Consider the following 16710-nt stretch of genomic DNA (forward strand, 5'->3'; position numbering starts at 1 on the left):
AAAAAAAATGTGCAAAATGATGTAAAAATAAACTTTGTAATAAAAAAATAAGTAAAATTAAAAAAAAAGTGAGACAAAGTAAGAAATGGAGGCATAAAACAGAATCGGTAGTACATACAAAAACATCAAGTACACATCACATGCCCTATGCCTTAATATTGTGAGAAACTGAACGCAAAGAGTGTAATATCTTTGGAGAAAATGATAAAAAAAAGATTAACCCAAGTGGAGAGTTTATTCACAGGTGCTAGTAACAGGAAGATAAAGAAAAACCTCGAGGGTTGGCACTGCAGGATGAAGAGTCCTGATTTGGTTTTGTTGGCAGAGACAGTCAGAGACTTGAGTTTGAAAGTTCCTCTGACCAATTAGCGGGCAAGATTATAGAAAGTCACGATGCCACATTCTTTAATTTACATGTGCTAATGCTATTCTCAACTCAGAGCAGCAAGATGTCTTGATAGGAGTTCAAGAAAGAAAACAATATATACAGTGAGTGTCTGAGTTCTTGACGTGTGACTTATGCCTCCGATTCCAGCTAACATTAGTCCTTCTTGGCGTCAATCAATTTGGGTAGTATTTCCTGTCACACACAACTGAGGAAGCCTTAACCAATAAACAATCCTCAGCAGCTGGGTCAGCAGTAGACAGAGAAGGGCAAAGGAGTACATGAATGTTTTAGCCGAGGAGGCTGAATGAGGGATTTTGCAATACAGTACTTTGAAGAGGTAGCTGTCTTTGCTAGAAGCATCCGGGAAGAAAAGTCAAAGTGGCCATGAGAACCACAGGCCTTGGGAGGCCGAGCCATTAGCTAACAGATACATATTAGCCTTTTCCCCTTTTACACAGAAAGAAATGAAGGAACAGAGAAGACATTTGTCCAAGAGCCACAAACAGGGAAAATCCATTTGATATCAGAATACAAAGAACAATTGTTTTGATATTAAGATGTGCTGGTAGAATCCATCACTTACCGCTTGTCCAAAATTCCTATATGATATAGAATTAAATTCAGACAACTCCATAATTATTAGAATTCCTGAAGCAACTGCAACAATTACACTGAAGATGTTCGTGATCAAGGCGTATATAATCTGAAAAGAGAACGACAAATTGGTAATAGCCAGAATAAACACTTTGGTTGAATAATGTGTATTGTTATAAAAAAATTAAGTTAAAACTTTGATCTAGTCTCTCATTTACAAGTATGGGTAAGTTTTTGGTTTACATGAAACCTAGTTAACTGGGAAAAGACACTGAAATATCATCATACCAAAAAGCATCAATCTTCCATTTGTGCTCAAAAATATTTGCATTTTATAATCTTCTGAGTCAGCTGGAAGAAAGTCTATATAATATATGATTTGAACAAAAGGAGTTCCACTACAGAAAGAAAAAAAAAGATGGAAAATGACTGCAGAAATAAGTGAAAAAGGACTGAGTGATCTTCAATCCGGGTTTTCATTCTTTAAGGAAATTCATCAAAATTTTTTGATTTTGGTTTTATTATCTGTATAATTATAATTATGTGACCAGACAGATTTATTTCTATGGCATTTTTTCGGTTAAGAGTCCCAGTTTCCCTTCTGCCGCGTCTGTCTACCCAGGCCATGGACGGGTCCCTACTGCGGACAGGTCCTCCTTCCATCGTGTTCCAAGAGCCAGCTCCGCCCCCTGGCGGGCAGGACAGCGGAGCTACAGGGCAGCGCTGCGTCTACACAGCACCAGGCCCATCATCTGGCTGAATGGTGAAGTTCACAGCATGTGAAATGAAAGTGAATATCAAACCAAAAAAATAATGCCCGTATTTAAATTTAGAAACCTTTACATAATCATGACTCTAACAAATACAGCATATTTGTCTACGTTAAGTTACGTTCTCTTGGATTTCCAATTAGTTCCTTCATTTATCTTCTAGGTAGTACAGATTACTTCATTGGTTAGATATCACTATTTTTCAACAGAACGATTTCACTTTGTGGTAAGTGACTTCTAGGACGTTCTAAGCATTCCAACTTACCATTTGTAGAGTTGGGTGCCTTGTTGCTCCTATTACCACTACTCCTGAAATGATAAACTGGATATAAAAATATATATTTATAAATACTCATTGATAATATTCAGCCACTTAAAAGTGTTTTTTAATAACTCCCTCTTCTAAGTCAATTATTTTTAGAATACTTACTAAGTGCAACAAAATATAAAGATGTCTTATTAGTAGAAAGGGTCAGGGTAAGTTCCCAGCGTTAGTAATTAAGACAGGGTCACTAGAGACAGCGGCCGAGGTGGGCTCTGCCAGAGGCGACCGAGGCAGTCCTGATTCGGGGACCAAGTTTGCCTCTGTCCATTCCTGAACTCACTCCAGGACCACATGTAGCCTGTCCTCACTGGCGAGACAGCGCCGCTGACTACCACACTGGGTACAGATCCAGACATGAGAAAAATGATCCACTGGCCCACTGCAAACTGTGTTAATACAAAATACAGCTCCTAATGGAGGCCGCAGCTACTACTCACATTTTGGTCTTACTTTTTTTTTTTTAAAGGTTCAGAATTTTCTTTCTTTTACAGATTTATTTATTTATTTATGCATACAGAACTGGGGTACAGGCCAGAGGTGCAGGGGTGGTGAGAAGGTTTACCAGACACTGAGTGGGGGGCAGAACAGGCAGATCAATGAATGCTGCTGAGGGGAGCAGCGGGCAGGTCAGGAGAGGTCTGCTGTGCCATGGGAGTCACCTCCTGGGTGGGGGATCGAACTTGCAATGAAGCAGCCAGCCAGCAGTGCTGCATCCTAACCCGCTGCGCCACCAGTGAGGGCCCTCGGCCTTACTTTTTAAAAGCAGCTCCGTTATTTCATGCCAGGCTACCTGGTCCATCTCCCAGAAATGTGTTGCTAAGCCACGGTGTGTGAAGGGGGATTGCACAGTTCCCACCTGACTTAACGTGTTTTAGATGCTTTGACACAAATCTAAGTTAAAGGCTATTTTGTAGAAAAATACACAAGAAAAATACCTGGCACTTTACTTCGTAACTAAAGCTGAGCTCTCCGAGGAGGTACACACTGAAGGTATGAGCTAGTTCAGAAATTGAAGTGAAAATGTGTGAGTTGCAAACCAGAGCACTGTCTAACCAGATCATCAAACCACCGTGCTTTACAAAATGCCTTTCCAAGTTTACCATCCGAAATGAGAAGTTTTACATTGCTTAAGGTAAACTCTTGGGTAAGTTACTACAGCAGCTCGAGCTGTCTATATAGCACGAACAATCAAACCTTGAGAAACATGGATCATTATCTGGATGTTAAAGGCAAGCCCAGTATTCTTCTCCTGCTGCTCTTCTAAGGCAAAGCTCTGAAACTCGCTGGACATTTTACGGAGACAGGGCTCTCCCAGAGGCCACCGCCGAGCCGCACAGCTCTCAGGCACCGCCGCTCGCAGGTGACAGCCCTCACAGTCCCGGCGCTCCTGCTCCTTTACTTACTGCCATCCGCTCACCTCCAGCTTTGAGCCAAATGCCACTGGGCTCATTCACCTGCCATCTCTCTGGCTGAGTCATCTGCTGTCCCTGTGGTCACGCTTTCCTTTTTGGTGATTGTGACTTATATCTCTAGCTCTCTGTCCACATCTCTTAATCTACAAATTTTAGCTTATACATGTATACATTCCTTTACCTGTGCTTCTCTCCTCCAGCCGTCTGATGCCACCTTATCTCATCACTCTCATCCACGATCTTGTCTTTGTTTCTGGGAGAGAGTTATACCTCTCAAATCTCAACTGCAAGTATCTACTCTGAAAGCCCATTCCACCTCTAGTTTATGCCCTGACAATCCTTGGATCTACCTGAATCTATCCCATCTTTACCTCACTGTTACAGTCTCACCTTCACCATCTCATTTCATGGTCAGCAATTACAAGTACACCCTTGTTTGACCACGGATATGTGGTCAAACCACAAGGGTTGATTAAATGCAGTTTCCCTTCTCTCTGCAAGCCTGCCCCCCTGTGGAAGTTCAGACACGCAGCCCTGTCACCCAGCTCAGTAGCCAAACATTTCTGGAAAGTGACCTTCCAATGCTGCATTAAAGTTAAACCGCATTCCCATAATCCATGCACTCTGCTTTTCCTAGATGACTAGGCCATCTGAAACATCTGAAAAAAAATCAATTTCCTCTCCCATTCTCACTCCCAGCTCATGATCTTGCTTCCTAATTCAGTGACACACCTGAAGCTATGCAAAGGAGTTATACAAGCTCCCAACATCTCACCTACTTACCTACAAAATCTGTCCTCTCTCTCTGCTCTTCTACCGTCCTCCCTGTAGCTTTCTCTCGACACTATTTAAATTACTGGTGGAGAACTTGTGGCGAATGCTGTTCTGTGCCCTGTACGATGCTGAGCGGCATCCTTAACCTCTGTCCCTCCGATGCATGCCTCTAGTTGTGACAACCAAAATCATCTGCACGTACTATCGAATACCATCTGGAGGGCAAAATCACCTCTAGTTGAGAACCACTGGCAGAGATGATTATCCATGCTTCTTGCTATTTGCATATTAAAATTCATCATTTCTCGGGCCCTTCCTGGTGGCGCAGCGGGTTAAAGCACCACACTTAGAAGCTAAGTCCATCTTAGCATGAGTTCAATCCCCACCCCCGAGGTGACCCACATGGTGCAGCAGACCTCTCCTGACTCGCCCACTGCTCCCCTCAGCAGTGGACTTCGACAGTCGGTCTGTTGTGCTCTCTACTGTTTCTGGTGAATCCTCTCACCACCCCTGCACCTCTGACCTGTACCCCTGTTCTGTATGCATAAATAAATAAATCTTTTAAAAAATTTCATCATCTCTCATCTGCACAAACACGTAATTCAAATAATCCCTTTTCTTCCCCACTTACTTCACGCTATCAGTTTTCTTTCTGCTGGCTCAGTTCTTTAAACAAAAGACTTGGGGCTTCCCTGGAGGCTAGGCGTTCAGACACAGTGCTATCACTGCTCTGGCCTGAGTTTGGCCTTTGGCCAGGGAGCTGACTCATGCATGGAGAGCAGACCTCTCCTGACTCACTCTTGCTCTGCTTACCATGTATTTCAGTCGATCTGCCTGTTCTATTCCCCACTCTGTCTCTGGTGAATCCTTTCACCCCCACACCTCTGGCCTACACCCCAGTTCTTCTACAAAATAAAGAGACATGACATTTCTAACTTGCTGAAACAAGTAAGAAAGCCAATATGACTGTCCAGAAGCCACAGAAGAGTGCAGATAATGACAAATCTAGAAAATGTATGGGTAGGGACTCATCAACTATGAAACCTCATCTATGAAAATGAACCATCCCAGTGAGGATTATGGCTGAGTCTTCGCCTTTCACACATCTAAGTACAATTAACCACTGGCTGTCACTGTGTGGCCGCCCCATATCCACCTCTCTTAGAACACCACTGGTAAATTACAGGTACTCAGTATTTACTGAAAATAGGAATTTGACTTTGAGGAAACCAAAAACATGGGATTTTAGTTACATAATTCTATATATAAAAAAAACCCCAAATCCTTGTTTAGTAACTGTTCTCTCTTCCATTCATGCCATATTATCTACTGAATGATAAGTCATATAAATGTATTCTACTCACAGTAAGCCCCCATAAAAAACATGCTGTTCTGAAAGTTATAGGGTCATAAATCCCAAAGACTCCTTCAATTTGTGTCAAATACAAGATCAATAGGAAATACCACATGAGAACGTAAAAACTGCCAATCATAATCTGGATAGCCTGTGAGAAGAGAATGCTGTTAGTGCTGATGACATCAGTCTGATCAGTGTCCACGGTTAGACACATATAACGTGTTTACAAAAACAGCAACATAAGAAACTATATAATTCCTGGATTACTAGGCCCAAAAAGGCTCTAAGGGTTACCGAACAGGAGTCAGGTATGCTAGGAATATCAGACAGCTCAGTATTCTTTCAATTCTCCTGTAACCGAATTGTCTCTCTGCTCCCTATAAGTGACAGCATGAGAGGAGACGATGGAGGCACCTGAGAGAATAAATGGTTGCTCATCCCTTTGGATGCAGGAAGCCATGAATCCCTATTTTATGTTCATGACTTATTAAGGGTGTGTCACTTTTTGACTCTCAGAAAGGTTTGATTTATCTTTCCCTTTAAAAGCTCTGTGGCTTCAAAGAGAGTCAGATCTCCGCTCGATAGGCAGGCAGGAGACTGCGCCAGCTGGTCTACACAAAGCCATCTCAAAGGAAAAGTTCGCATCCCCTGGAGAAGTTGTCTTCCTTTTACATGTAAGGAGTGATCTTTGTAATTCCTTCCTGTTGAGAGCTAGCTAAGCTTTGTTTATAATTTAAAGAGATGAATTAATAATCATCTATTGCCCAGATATCAATACAGTAACTAAAGGAGATCAGCAACCTATCTCTTACAGTTACACTCCTTTCTTCCTTTATTCCTCCATTTTCTTTCACCGTGTACATGCTGGCTTAATCGGTATGTACCCTTAGGTCTAAGCAATTATTTGCTTATGGACATGAGAGCTGCGCCTTGTCTAAATCTTTCCCTCTCCAGATCCAAGAATATTCCTTATTAAATTGAGATAGTGCATGACTGAGTTTAAGGGAAGTCTTACTTACCCCTAAAACAAGACCATCTGCTTTAGAGAGTCTTCTATGCACACATGCCATACTACCAGCATTTCCTCCAGATGATTAGGTCTCTGATCTTTGTGCTGTTTTTATTAGCAAATTTCTGCAAAACAATACAACACACACACACACACACACATGCACTCTGCTCAACAGGAAATATTTATGGTTGATTCCGACTGCTTTGCAACCACTGACCCAAACTAAGGAGTGATCACCTTCTTTCCAGACCTTAATTTTTAGAAGTATCCACCTTTCCTGAATGGCAGTCTCCATAACTGAAAAGTACTGGAATATATTTTTTTCTCTTTTTAGTAAACAATGCATCTCTGGATGGTAAAAATATAAAGAACACCCATAGAGTAGTATTTTCAATAAAGCTTTTATCAATTTATTTGCAATTCATAATCAATTCATTACATTTAATAATGCCATGTTTGCATTTTAAAAACAAAGCTATTGTACTTATCTTCATTAAGAAAGCAAAGAGCATCCCACTCTTAGGTATGTACCCAAAGGACACAAAAACATCCATTCAAAAGGACACCTGCACCCCCATGTTTATTGCTGCTCTATTTACAATAGGGAAGACATGGAATCAACCTAAATGCCCCCAAATAGATGACTGGATTAAAAAGACGTGGTACATATATATACACAACGGAATATAATTCAGCAATCAAAAAAAGATAAACACGTTTTTGCAGCAACATGGATGGAGCTGGGAGGGATGATGCTTAATTAAATGTCAGAAAGAAAAAGAAAAATACTGGATGGTTTCACTCATAGCAGGAGCAGAAGGCATGGGCAGGGGGATAGACTTGATTATTTCAAAAAAGGAGAAAGAAAACCTACAATATATTCCTGGAATGGTTAGATGTAACACACACACACATCCTCTTCCATATTCCTGGAATGGTTAGATTTAAAACACACACACACTCACACCCTCCCCCCGCATATTCCTCGAATAGTTCAATCTAAAACACACACCACACACACACACAGATTTAAAACACACATATGGTTACATGACAATCCAGTTAAGCATCACATTTTAAAAAAGGATTCTGAAATAAAATAAATAGAAGTAATCGTTTACTTTCTGGAGACCCCCTGGCTAATCCCAAAGCAGTGGGCCTCCAGTCCTTATTCCCAACCCTCTGTCCTCATCCCTAAACTTGCTTTACTTAAAAAAGCTGGCACGGTCATCAAAGTCCTATCTGTAAAGTACTTCTCCGTCTTTAGCAGGAGTGAAAACTCCTCACTGTCTCCCCTGGGCACAGCAAGCCCTTCATGAACTGTTCCCCATCCTCAGCACTCCCGGGACTCCGCTGCCGCCCTGCCACGGGGCCGCCTGCTCTGCCTTCCTGGCTCCCCTCGAGTTCTCCTACTTCCTATCACCTCGAAGACTAACTTTTGACTTTCAGGACCGGCTCCCAAGCCAAGCGTCAGCTCCCAAACTTATTTCTGCATGTCCAGGGCCGGCTCTGAGCCGTGACCCTGAGACACCGGTGTGATGAAACCAAGACGGGGTGCACAGGTGAGGCCCAACCTGTGCAGAGGGAAGGGAGAGTGTGTGTGGGGGGGTGGGGTGTGTGTGTGTGTGGGGTCCCCTGAATCGTCTCTACGACCCTTGACGGGAATGTGACATTCAAGAAACTGTGCAGGCGAAGTGACAACATTACCCCGCATTGTACTGGATCAAGGTCTTGGTGATCAAGTTTCGTCCTCAGGTGGAGGCCCAAAGGCCCCCCGCGCGGGCCGGTCGCCCTGCCCCCCCGGAAGGGGTCTCCCTGCACCCGGTCCAGGTTCTCCCGCCAGTGCGCAGGCCCGGAGAAGGAGGGAGCGCTCAGGTGTGGTGCGCTCAGGGTCAAGTCTCCAGGCCCGGCCCAGCAGTCATCACCGAGCCTGCTGGGAACCCGCGCAGGGAGGACGCTCAGATTGCGCCGACCTCCAACGGCAGAGGCGTGGTCCTCGCGCCTGCGCACCCTGCCCCTGCGCAGACTCGCTGCGCGGGCGGACCACGTGGTCTGATCCACACCACGTGATCAGCTGGTGGGAATTCTGGGAATGGTGCGGGGCTACTGACCCAGCTAGCGTGTGTCGAGTAGACACAGTCGCAGCTGAGGCACACATCACCGATGAAAAGACTGTTGTTCACCTTTTCTGTACGCAAAGAGTAATTCTATTCACAAATGCTCTTTAGAGGGTGTAATTATTGAAAATGGCCAGTAATGTGAGTTGATACCTCCCCCAAACCCCACTTTTAAGCTTAAGTCATCGCAGGGCTCTCACCTGTATTTATTAAAGACACCAGAGTGACTTTTTTTTTTAATTATTATTACCAAGTTTATTTTTACATCCGGAGTGACTTTTTAAGCCATCTGCTGAGGTGAGTTTACCTCAGAAGTTATTCCAGGTTTCAATTGATGTGGACAGTGGTTAAGTGTTTATGAAGAGATGTGGAAAGAAGTGAGGAAGCAGCCAGAAAATGTAAGGCGTAGGATCTGGGGAGATGCATGAGGAAGTAGTAAACCAGCAAACTCCAGCAAGAAATGTGATCGTAAATTAACTGACAAGCTAATAGGTCATCATGTTAGCTTACCAGGGCGCTAAAGAAGCCGAGAGCAGACATCCCTGAAGCTATTAAGCAGTGCAGATTCTCATTTCAGGAAAATTTGCTTCGTTGTCCAGAGAAGTTGAACATTTAGTGAATGATAACCAATAAGGAAAACATTCAGGAAGACTGATTATTTTTTTAAGAAAATAAACCTCATAAGTGCCTCTAATGCCATTATAGTTGTTAAATTATGACTATTTCAAAGCTGCTGTGATCTTTTTATGATCATGAAAGAGGTTTAAAGTCGATTATGAACCCACTCTGTCTTTTGTTCTATTGGCATCCTTACATTGTGATTCCAAAGTGACCACATTAAAAAATATATATATATATGCCCAGGCTTTTATAATCTGTATTGGCTGCTAAATCCTAGAGATATTAATTTTATTCTTAAGTGCTATAGCAATTCAGTTTCTCAAATTCATTGACTAAATATGAATACATATTTGGGATTTTGTAGAAAAAACATGGAATCAAAGCAAATAAACTATAGCTTGAACAGGGTTGCCTTATTTGGCCTACACTGCAGTTCTATGCCAAAAAAAAAAAAATTTTAAAAAAGCTAAGAAACAAGCATTGGAGAGGGAGGTGAGAGAAGGGAAGCCTTGTACCTGGTTGTTAGAAATGTAAATAGGTGCAGCTATGATGGAAAGTAGGATGGAAATACCTCAAAAAAACAAAACAAAACAAGATTCCACATCATCTAGTTATATCACCTCTAATTATCTACCTTAAAAAGAAAAAGCACTAATTCAAATAGACATAAGCATCTCCATGTTTATTGCAGCAAAATTGAAATAGCCAAGAATTGGAAACAACCAAAGTGCTCATTGATTGATGAATGAATAAAGAAGATGTGGTCTATACACACAGTGGAATACTATGCAGCTATAAAAACAAATGGAGTCCTGTTATTTGCATGGAAGGACCTAGAGAGCATTATACTTAGAGAAATGCACCTGACCAAGAGAGACACTCTATGATTTCACTTATTAGGTATATAGAAAAACAAGCATGAACTAAATAAATAAAAAATAAATAAAACTTTTGGATTATAGGGCTGATTAGTAGTTACCAGAGGGAAGGGGGATCTGGAGTCAGTAAATTGGAACAAAGGGCACAATGGTGTGGTGTAGGATAGACTGGACTTTTGGTGTTGAACTTAACATGGGGCATACACATACATTTTCAGTGATGCACCTGAAACTTATTAAAATGCTATGTCACATCAGTAGAAAAGTTTAAAAACTTTATCAATCTGCTATGCAGTGTTTTGTCAGACCTCCAGGTCTACAACTCATGAACCAAAATAAATTCAAACAAATACCAAAGAAGGCGTATGCTCCTAGTTAACATTTTATTGAGAAAAGAGGTACATTAACAGGAAAATTTCCAATTTCAAGATAGTTGTACAGTCATTTTAAGTCCTTTGGTCCTTTATCTCTCTGGTCCTTCATCTTTGCCAGTGTGTGACAGTGGTACAAAGGAAGAAACAGTGACAGGGAGACAGTCATCATTGGTGGCAAACTGAGCACATTTCTCAAATGCAGCCTTTAACATTTAGCATTCAGCATGGACAGTAAGGGCCTGCTTCTTAAGAAGTTTCTTCAGAGTAGTTCTTTGCCTTGAGATGTAGATGGTTTCTCCTTCTTTATATTCTAACAGCATTAGCCAGAGGGTCATAACTTGGGGGGGGAGCAGAGGAGGACCCTACTGTCAGAGGAATGGTTATGGGTATGGGTGAAGTGAACAGCACAGGCTGGAAAGAATAAACAAAACAGTCTTGTTATTAGAGTACTATTTAACAGCCTCTTCCCTCCAGAGTTAGTTCAAAGAGTGCTCTGGTAGACCACTGTGGGACTTGGCTACCCTTAGGGCTGTATTTCTCCACTATATATTCAAATTATTTTACCGAGAAGAGTCTCAGCTTACCTCACTGGTGCGGATTGCTTGTTTGGCAAGATGGACAGTGATGCAATTTATGATAAACTCCACAACAGAGAAGATAGCCAGTAAGGCTGAAATTCCTCTCCCAGAAAGCTGAAATCAGAAATAAACACACAGAGTAATCAGGAGAGCCTCATGCAGGCTTCAAAAGCTAATGGCTCGCTGTGTGCTGTGGCTTATTATTTCACTCCGTGATGAGTTCTGTTATCATCAATTGCCTATTTCAGGTGAGTGTGAATTAACTTCAGACTTTCTTTAAAGTGTTAGAAGATTTTCTATCTGCCCAATAGACTATTTGATTTAGAAACATTAGGAAACAGGTCGAATTTTTTCCCCTTTGCAATGGCTGTCTTGTTTTCACAAAAAAAATCTTCATCCCCCTCCCCCCTAAAAACTGAGCAATACAGAAAACAACTCGTTGTCCCAAATGCCATGGCCTTGAATTAAAAATAAGCATTGGGAGGGAAGTGCACGGGACTATGGTGATGGCACACGGTGACTCGGTGATGGGAAACCCACGGCGATTACAATTGAAATGAAAAAAAATGTATAAAATGATGTAAAAATAAACTATTATATTATATAAAAAAATCCTTTCATTTTAGATCTCTGTCTGCAGGCAGAAGGTGAACAGAAAAATGGGGACATGAAGAGATAGCAATGGCGGGGCGGGGAGAGGGAGGGAGAGACAGAGGTGTAAGAAAGCAAGAGAGTATTTGTTGAAAGTGAAATCATTGTGTACTTAACTATTTTGAAGAGGAATTATATGATTATAAAAGAATCAAAAGAAGTCAATTTTGTTGAAATTGAAAAGTTAATGAAATCCATGACCACGTTGAGGACTTCTAAGTCATCAACCTACAGGTTTCCATTTAGACAGCATTAAATGATGGTGTAGTATTGAAAAAAGGCGTTTAAAACTATTTCAGATCTCGTCTTGCTTCTCTTCACTTCCTGGTTCTTGGCGATCATGTCATTTTTCACTTTCTGGTGTGAAATATGAAAGCGCTTATATTCAGTTCCGTAAGTTGTCGTTTCTCCAGTTGCTATCAATGGAAAAGCTGATTTTTGATTAATGTTCATTCTTTGTGGTTGGTATTACAGTTTGTGCCTTTGCTTCACTCCACCTTAGATACCAGGAGGACCTCTCAAATTTTTGCATCTTGTCTACACTTAGCTTTTGAGAATATGTAGAAGCACATGCTATGTTTTGTAATCATATGTTCTTTGGATTTCTGTTATCTTCTCATATGATTATTGTTTTAATGAAACACCTCAATTTCAATTTTATTTACATAAAATTTTCAATCGTTGGGAAATGCTATCTGGGTACCTTTAGGCATTTCTGGAATCTTTCCCATCGATCATGTGAGTAACAGTGAGCTGGACTCTTTTTGCCCTAGTCCATCTGTGGAAGTGACTTTTCCACTTTATTCTATGGTCCTAAAGGTCACAGGACTAGAAGAAAAGCTGGAATAGAAAAAGGGGTTTTACATGACATCCACTATACAGTAGTGAGAGAGGAAAAAACCCAACACGCTGTAAGAGAGGGGAGAAGAGACAAAGGTAGGTTACAGGATACTTACCACTGCCCAGAAGTCTTGTTGGTATGTCCCGTTAATGCCCTCATCTATTAGCAGAAAAATCACTCCAAAGAAGACAAAGATAGCACTCATGATGTTCATTCCTAGGCTGCCTCGTATCTAATGGACATATCAGTAAATAGAAATCACACAGGATAAATGAAATGAAATGTCGTAGGAATCAGTGGCAATTAATGGTCTTTAATCTTTACAATTAAAATATAATTTTTGAAGTTGAGATGACTTTTCCCCCCTCTATCTCTTGGGTAGTTATCATGAAAACTATTCTGTGGGCAGCCTAAATGCAGGGTATTTAATACAAAGCAACAGCTTAACTGTTATATTTGTATATAACACAAATAATAATCACACAGTACAGTAATAATACACAGTCTCTTACAGTAGGCAGGTCAGAAAATTTGCAGGAAGCCCTTTCCCCCAAATAGCTGTCGTGGGCTCGTGGTGTGTGTCTCCACCTCACCCACACCATCTGCCCGTCAGCAATGACAGGAGAGCGCAGGGTGGAGTGTCAAGACTGGGCAGTCTCCGGCTTTTTCCTGGTGTTCCTGTTGTACCTGGGACGACTCCAGAGTAGAATATGGAAGGCAACACACAGGCGCGCCTGTTTCCTGGTCTGACCCGTCTGCTGCAGTTCGTCCATCTGCCTGTTCTGCTCCCCACTCCATCTCTGTTGACCCCTCTTACTGCCCCTGCACCTCTGGCCTGTACCCCAGTTCTGTATGCATAAATCCATAAATTTTTTTTTTTTTAAAAAAGGAGTTTAAAAGTAGAAGTGGGATATCTTACCAGACAAAGATTAGGCTGATTGATTGCTGCCACAGAGAGAGCACCAGTGATAATGAACTGTAGAAAGACACATTTAGCTGTGAGGTGGTATGGGTTCTTTGATTCTTCCCAGCAACTCTCTTCTTCTTAAGAAAGGGTACTCTATTTATGTTCATCTAGTTTCCCTCTTAAAAATTCTCTCACATGTCTCGATTTTCTGGGATATGTCTCAGAGATGATGTCTTTTTTACTTGCTTTTTTCTTTCTTTCCTTTCCTGAGTTTCATGTTCACTGAGAACTCATTCCTAGTAAGCTTTCCTTCTGCTGATGACTTCTGAGCTCACTGCTCCATCTCTTCTCGTTGCCAATGCCATATTTTTAATCATTTCCCCAGTCACCCCTTTTACCACTCTCTACACAGCCCATGTAGTTCCCTCCCAAATGTCACAGGAAACTAAACTTGCCAGAGTGAGCTTGTCGGGTATGATTGAAATAGAGAACACAGCTCTCCCTTATCCCCACTCAGAAATGTCATTTATCTAGTTTCTCCCACTGATCACCCATAGGGCTTATAAAGAAAATGAGTTGTAGATAGGCTAGGTGTAGATATACTATATAAACTGAGAAGGAGAGGGGCGTGGGCAATCTACTCACGGAGAGGCCGCCCCAGAACGGATACCCGGTAAAAAAAGCCAGGGACCAGAATGTCATAACATTTAGATAATTAATGCATAATAAACCCAAAACAATTCCGAGGCCAAAATGGAACAATCCAATTGTGATCTGCATCGCCTGAAAAAAGAAAACAGACATTTGAAAATTGCTTTGTTTTCAGGCAATAGTGAAACATTGTTCTTATGGCTGCATCTGCTTAGATCTGCCAAGCCCCAAGGGTGCCATGGAGTCACAGCTCTAGAGCAGGAGGAGGACCATTAAGTTTCTGACAGGTGCTGGAGCCCAGGACACTTGCAGGGGTGGCCAAAGAGAATACTGCAAAAGTGCTACTGCTTAAGTATGCATTAGCATCCCCAGAGGAACCGCAAGAAGGCTCTAAGGAAAAATGCCTTCACCATGACGTGGATAACTAGACTTTTCAAGTGGACTGCTTCTCTGGCTGGGCCATCCCAGTCATGGGAGAACAATCAACAGAGAGAAAAATGATGGCTGTAACTAATGCTTGATTATGCTTGTTCTTATTTCTGCCTCCACTGTCTTCCTCCTTCTTTCCTACTCTATTGGCCTCCTCCTTGTTCTCCAAAGCCACCTTGCCTTCGAAGAGACCTTCTTAACTGCTACCTGCACAGCTCGCCCCTTTCTTCATGCCTCTGCTCAAATGTCATCTCCAAGCAGAGTGTACCCTGGTCTCTTACAACTTCCTAAAATGTCGAAGCTTGAAATATGTAATAGGACTTCCAGAAGAGTCTCTGGTAGGTCATGGGCACTCAGTGTAATTCATGAACATTCTAGCAGAGAAGGTAGACACATAGGCAGGGAGAGAGTGTGCAGTCTGCTGGGTTGTGTTAGTGGAGTGCACTGTAGCTGAAGGATGACCAAAAGAGGGGAGTGACTGTGGGGGTGTTTTCCCCTCTCCCCTGAGATGTGGATGTTCTGATCTGGGTACATCTGAGTGTGTTTTAAGCAATGGGGAGTTAAGGATGCAAATGCAATCAAGGTTGTTAATCAGCTGATTGAACAATTCTGCCTTGAAAGAGGGGTCTTATATATAACTTTTACATTGCCAAGGTAAAGCAGATCATGAATGATCAAATGCCCTTTGCGAGAGTGACAAGGAGAGCAGTTAAGTCATCACACCTGCATGGGTGCCTGGTGAGAGGCACCATCCATGGAGTAACTCCCTAATTATTTCACACCCTGTTTTCTAGACTGCCCATTTGTGGCTCCTAATGTTTTTCAGGTAGCCATGAATTGTTCAATCTAATATGAACTCACCTATGTACAAATGCCACCCTTGTAACTAAGCCACAGACAGGATCAAGGTACTTTGCAGAAGGGAGATCAAAGCAGAAGTGCGGGAGCTCCCATGACATCTACTGTCAGGAAGAACCCTTTCTCACTCATTAGAATTTCGTTTGACTCTAAAAGAACCCAGGATAAAATCTATATGCAGATAAAGTCTACATGGATCTTGAAAGGGATGTGGTTTCCAGCATAACATTCAGAACTTTTTAGTGATTGTATGTAGGTGATAAGATCAGAAACTTCTCTCCAACTGTAACTTCTAAGAACAATAACACCTTGCACATGCAGAGTTGAAATTCTGTAGTAAGTGGACTTACCCCTAGTGTTTTTGCCTCTGTAGTAAAGCTCCTAGATTTTGTTCCTACAATTGGATCCACTGTCTGTATATTTCCTTGAATCGGCTGACCGTTAGTGAAGATTCCTGAAATAACGAAGGGCTGCGGACCATTCTGAAATTGGTTCAGAACTATGGAACTTGAAGATGGTTGATATGGCGGAGGCAAGAAAAGACTGTTTATGTTTTCATGCACATTAGGTTGGGTTGTTGGCATGGATGACTGCATTCTGTCCTATTACAATAGAAAAAAACATGATACATTTACCCATAAAAAAAAACTGAAGAAAGTCTTGTCAAATGCCAATTACTTATGAAAGTGGAGGAGAACAAGGGAGCAGGTAGGGGGCAGTGACAACTAACACAAACATGTTTTTTTTTTTTTTAAATTATGAAATCTAGTACTTCATATACTCAGAAGGAAGTGAAGGAGGAGAATACACTTTATTTTGGAAAAATTACACTTATTTTCCCATTCCTCATTGAGTTTGTAAGGTCCATCTGTCTCCTAATCCAGGGCTGCAAACACAACTAGATTGTAAGAAAAGCAGTCCAAGATTTGTAATTATTTGTTGCTACTTTTCCAAGTAAAGAATTCACACATGGTTATGTCATCTAAGAAATAATCAAGCTGCAAGATAATGAAGAATATATTTGTTGGAGAAGGGGCAGCGTAGCCCAGCTCCACAGTAACAGACAGACCCAACGTGTGTTCCATCAGGGCTAAAGGTTGGGAGGGTTTTAAAAGGTTAAGCAGGGGGAGAGGTCTAATGAGGTTAAGTTGTTTGTTGGAATTTTGGGTTGGT

General features: G+C 41.8%; 2 protein-coding genes across 2 annotated transcripts in view; both read right to left on the reverse strand.

Moving 5' to 3' along the window:
• Positions 1-6666, reverse strand: part of MS4A13 (membrane-spanning 4-domains, subfamily A, member 13) — a 17890-nt gene extending 11224 nt beyond the window's left edge. The window contains exons 1-4 of the mRNA XM_012725159.1: positions 6640-6666; positions 5628-5768; positions 2018-2074; positions 972-1091 (exon numbers count right to left, since the gene is read on the reverse strand). Coding sequence (XP_012580613.1) covers positions 972-1091; positions 2018-2074; positions 5628-5756 — 306 coding nt within the window. The 5' untranslated portion in view covers positions 5757-5768; positions 6640-6666. The remainder of the gene's footprint in view (positions 1-971; positions 1092-2017; positions 2075-5627; positions 5769-6639) is intronic.
• A 4287-nt stretch (positions 6667-10953) lies between these two features.
• Positions 10954-16121, reverse strand: MS4A12 (membrane-spanning 4-domains, subfamily A, member 12). The gene is made up of 6 exons (XM_004683400.1): positions 15888-16121; positions 14245-14382; positions 13612-13668; positions 12808-12924; positions 11207-11314; positions 10954-10959 (listed from the first exon to the last, which is right to left on the reverse strand). Exons 1-6 carry the CDS (start codon positions 16119-16121, stop codon positions 10954-10956), a joined length of 660 nt encoding a protein of 219 aa, XP_004683457.1.
• Positions 16122-16710: the final 589 nt, after the last annotated feature.

This window comes from Condylura cristata, unplaced genomic scaffold (genome assembly GCF_000260355.1).
Source record: "Condylura cristata isolate star-nosed mole 26May11 unplaced genomic scaffold, ConCri1.0 scaffold00015, whole genome shotgun sequence".
NCBI classification, from domain to species: Eukaryota; Metazoa; Chordata; class Mammalia; order Eulipotyphla; family Talpidae; genus Condylura; species Condylura cristata.

What these genes read in the sequence shown, in the direction of transcription:
- MS4A12 (XM_004683400.1), bottom strand. Translation starts at nt 16,121, where the DNA reads ATGCCAACAACCCAACCTAATGTGCATGAAAACATAAACAGTCTTTTC. An exon ending in CAGAGGCAAAAACACTAGGG is followed by an intron (nt 14,383 to 15,887) that starts GTAAGTCCACTT and finishes TTCTTTTTTCAG; the next exon opens with GCGATGCAGATCACAATTGG. An exon ending in ATCAGCCTAATCTTTGTCTG is followed by an intron (nt 12,925 to 13,611) that starts GTAAGATATCCC and finishes TATGTCCATTAG; the next exon opens with ATACGAGGCAGCCTAGGAAT.